This window comes from Quercus lobata, chromosome 10, assembly GCF_001633185.2.
Source record: "Quercus lobata isolate SW786 chromosome 10, ValleyOak3.0 Primary Assembly, whole genome shotgun sequence".
NCBI classification, from domain to species: Eukaryota; Viridiplantae; Streptophyta; class Magnoliopsida; order Fagales; family Fagaceae; genus Quercus; species Quercus lobata.
The window spans coordinates 54,222,356-54,224,201 of NC_044913.1; the positions used below are offsets into that span (position 1 = coordinate 54,222,356).

The window sequence follows — 1,846 nt, forward strand, 5'->3', positions numbered from 1 at the left end:
TTGAATTGAACAAAATACTTGTCTCCCTACAAATAAAAACAACCACCTAAACTATGACAATATTAAACAAAGTACAATACTTCCAAAATAAATGTGGTTGTAACAAAACACTTGTCTACTTATACCAAAAAAGAACCACCACCCAAACTATGACAATATTATAAACAAAGTACAATAGTTCCAAAATAATTGTGGTTGTTCAAAATAACTATGTAGTAGCCCATGGAGTCCTTAAAACATTGCATGTACCGCTATATGCTAGTTTCTTGATGGGATGAAGCCTGTGACCTGTAAGGAGTTGGAGATTGATGATCTAAACCGAAACCACCCTGAATACAAATTAAAGTATCTAGTAAGTTCATAAAGTAATCATTTCTAGTAACAAAATAATAGTTACCATACTTAAAAAATTTAAAAACCAAATACATTCTTAAAACATTAAAATTTAATACTCGACTAGCTTCTGAAGAATGATTTTGCTGATTTTGCACTAGTTGCATCAATTGGGTCATTCGCTCCTCCAAGTTTTCATAACGATTCACTTTCTCCATCAAAGAAGCCACTTGATTCTTTAACTGAGTCACTTCAGCATCCCTTTCTTGGCTTCTTACTTGAGCAATTGTAGGAGTGCTCTTGGCAGGATGCATACTTGGAGTTGGGCCAAATCCCACACCTCGAACACGACCATTGCGCTCATTACCAAACACTTGAGCATATACATCATCTGGTGCCCATGGAATACTACCAGTAAGGTCAGATGATTGCACACGATTTGAGGACTCACTCAACAGTTCGTTGATTTTTTCCTAATATTCAAAATTTGAACACAATAACACATTAGAAATTAACAATGTTAATAGATTCAATATTACTCTTACCAAATCATGATATTACTTACAATGTTGCCTTTTGCTACGGTGTTAACTGGAGTACCATCTTTATGAAGATGGAGTTTTACATATACATCCGCACGCTCTACAGGATGCCCAAGCATTGTTACCTAAATTATGGTCAATTCATTTATTTAATTAGGAATAATGGTTTCATACAAACTTAACAACAATCTAATAAGTCATTTACAAGATAATTATTAAGTCATTACCATTTCTTCTGCATATGAAGCAAAGTTTTTTGAACCACCAGTATGCACATTTGTTTGCTTAGAACGACTGTTCTTGTTTTTCAAAGCAACCTCCTACATTTAAAAAAATTACATATTTAAACAAAGTATTATTTGAATATATTTTTCATGGTAGATATTCAATGTAGAATAAAGATATTCACATGAATGTTCTTGTTTTGATGATGATGTAGAACAATTAAAGCATATCAATATTGAATAATACCTTCGTTTTTGGTAAACTCCAATACTGAACAAGGTCTTCATAATCTTCAGAAATTACATTTGGTGGTACTCGTGCTCTATTTCCTCTTCCTAGGAAATACTTCTTCTTCAAAGCTGACTTGTGGTTCTTCCAAGATTTTGCAACTGAGGACAATGTCCTATTCTTCATTGCCTCCAACTTAGCAGGTTCTTCAGGCAAAATCCATTTTGACTACATGCAATAGCTTAGTTAGCAAAATCCATATCAAGCTAAACATTTGTGTAAAACTCAATACAAGATAGAATAATACACATATAGTCTATAACTTCCTGAATACCTGAACAATATCCCATATTTGTTCCTTAAATTCATCTGGCATTCTTGTCCAATTCTTATACTTAATTGGGCACAAATGGGGTTTTCGTGCAATTGTACCCAACCAACCTGTGAAGTTCCTCCCTGCCTTCTTAATTGGCTGATTTGAACTAGTTAATGGCAATTCAATCTTGTGATTTTCAGGG

At 33.6% G+C, this 1,846-nt stretch overlaps 1 protein-coding gene across 1 annotated transcript; it reads right to left on the reverse strand.

Annotated features, from left to right (window-relative positions):
- Positions 1 to 251: 251 nt before the first annotated feature.
- On the reverse strand, positions 252 to 994 carry LOC115964977. Its single transcript, XM_031084193.1, has 3 exons — positions 899 to 994; positions 453 to 806; positions 252 to 329 (listed from the first exon to the last, which is right to left on the reverse strand). The coding sequence occupies exons 1-3, from the start codon at positions 992 to 994 to the stop codon at positions 252 to 254; spliced, it is 528 nt and encodes a 175-aa protein (XP_030940053.1).
- Between the last annotated feature and the right edge of the window lie 852 nt (positions 995 to 1,846).

Excerpts from the sequence above, each read along its gene's own strand:
- LOC115964977 (XM_031084193.1), bottom strand. The coding sequence starts at position 994 with ATGCTTGGGCATCCTGTAGAGCGTGCGGATGTATATGTAAAACTCCAT. Across the intron at positions 807-898 it reads CCGTAGCAAAAGGCAACATT|GAAAAAATCAACGAACTGTT; the intron begins GTAAGTAATATC and ends TTTGAATATTAG. Across the intron at positions 330-452 it reads ATTCTTCAGAAGCTAGTCGA|GGTGGTTTCGGTTTAGATCA; the intron begins GTATTAAATTTT and ends ATTTGTATTCAG.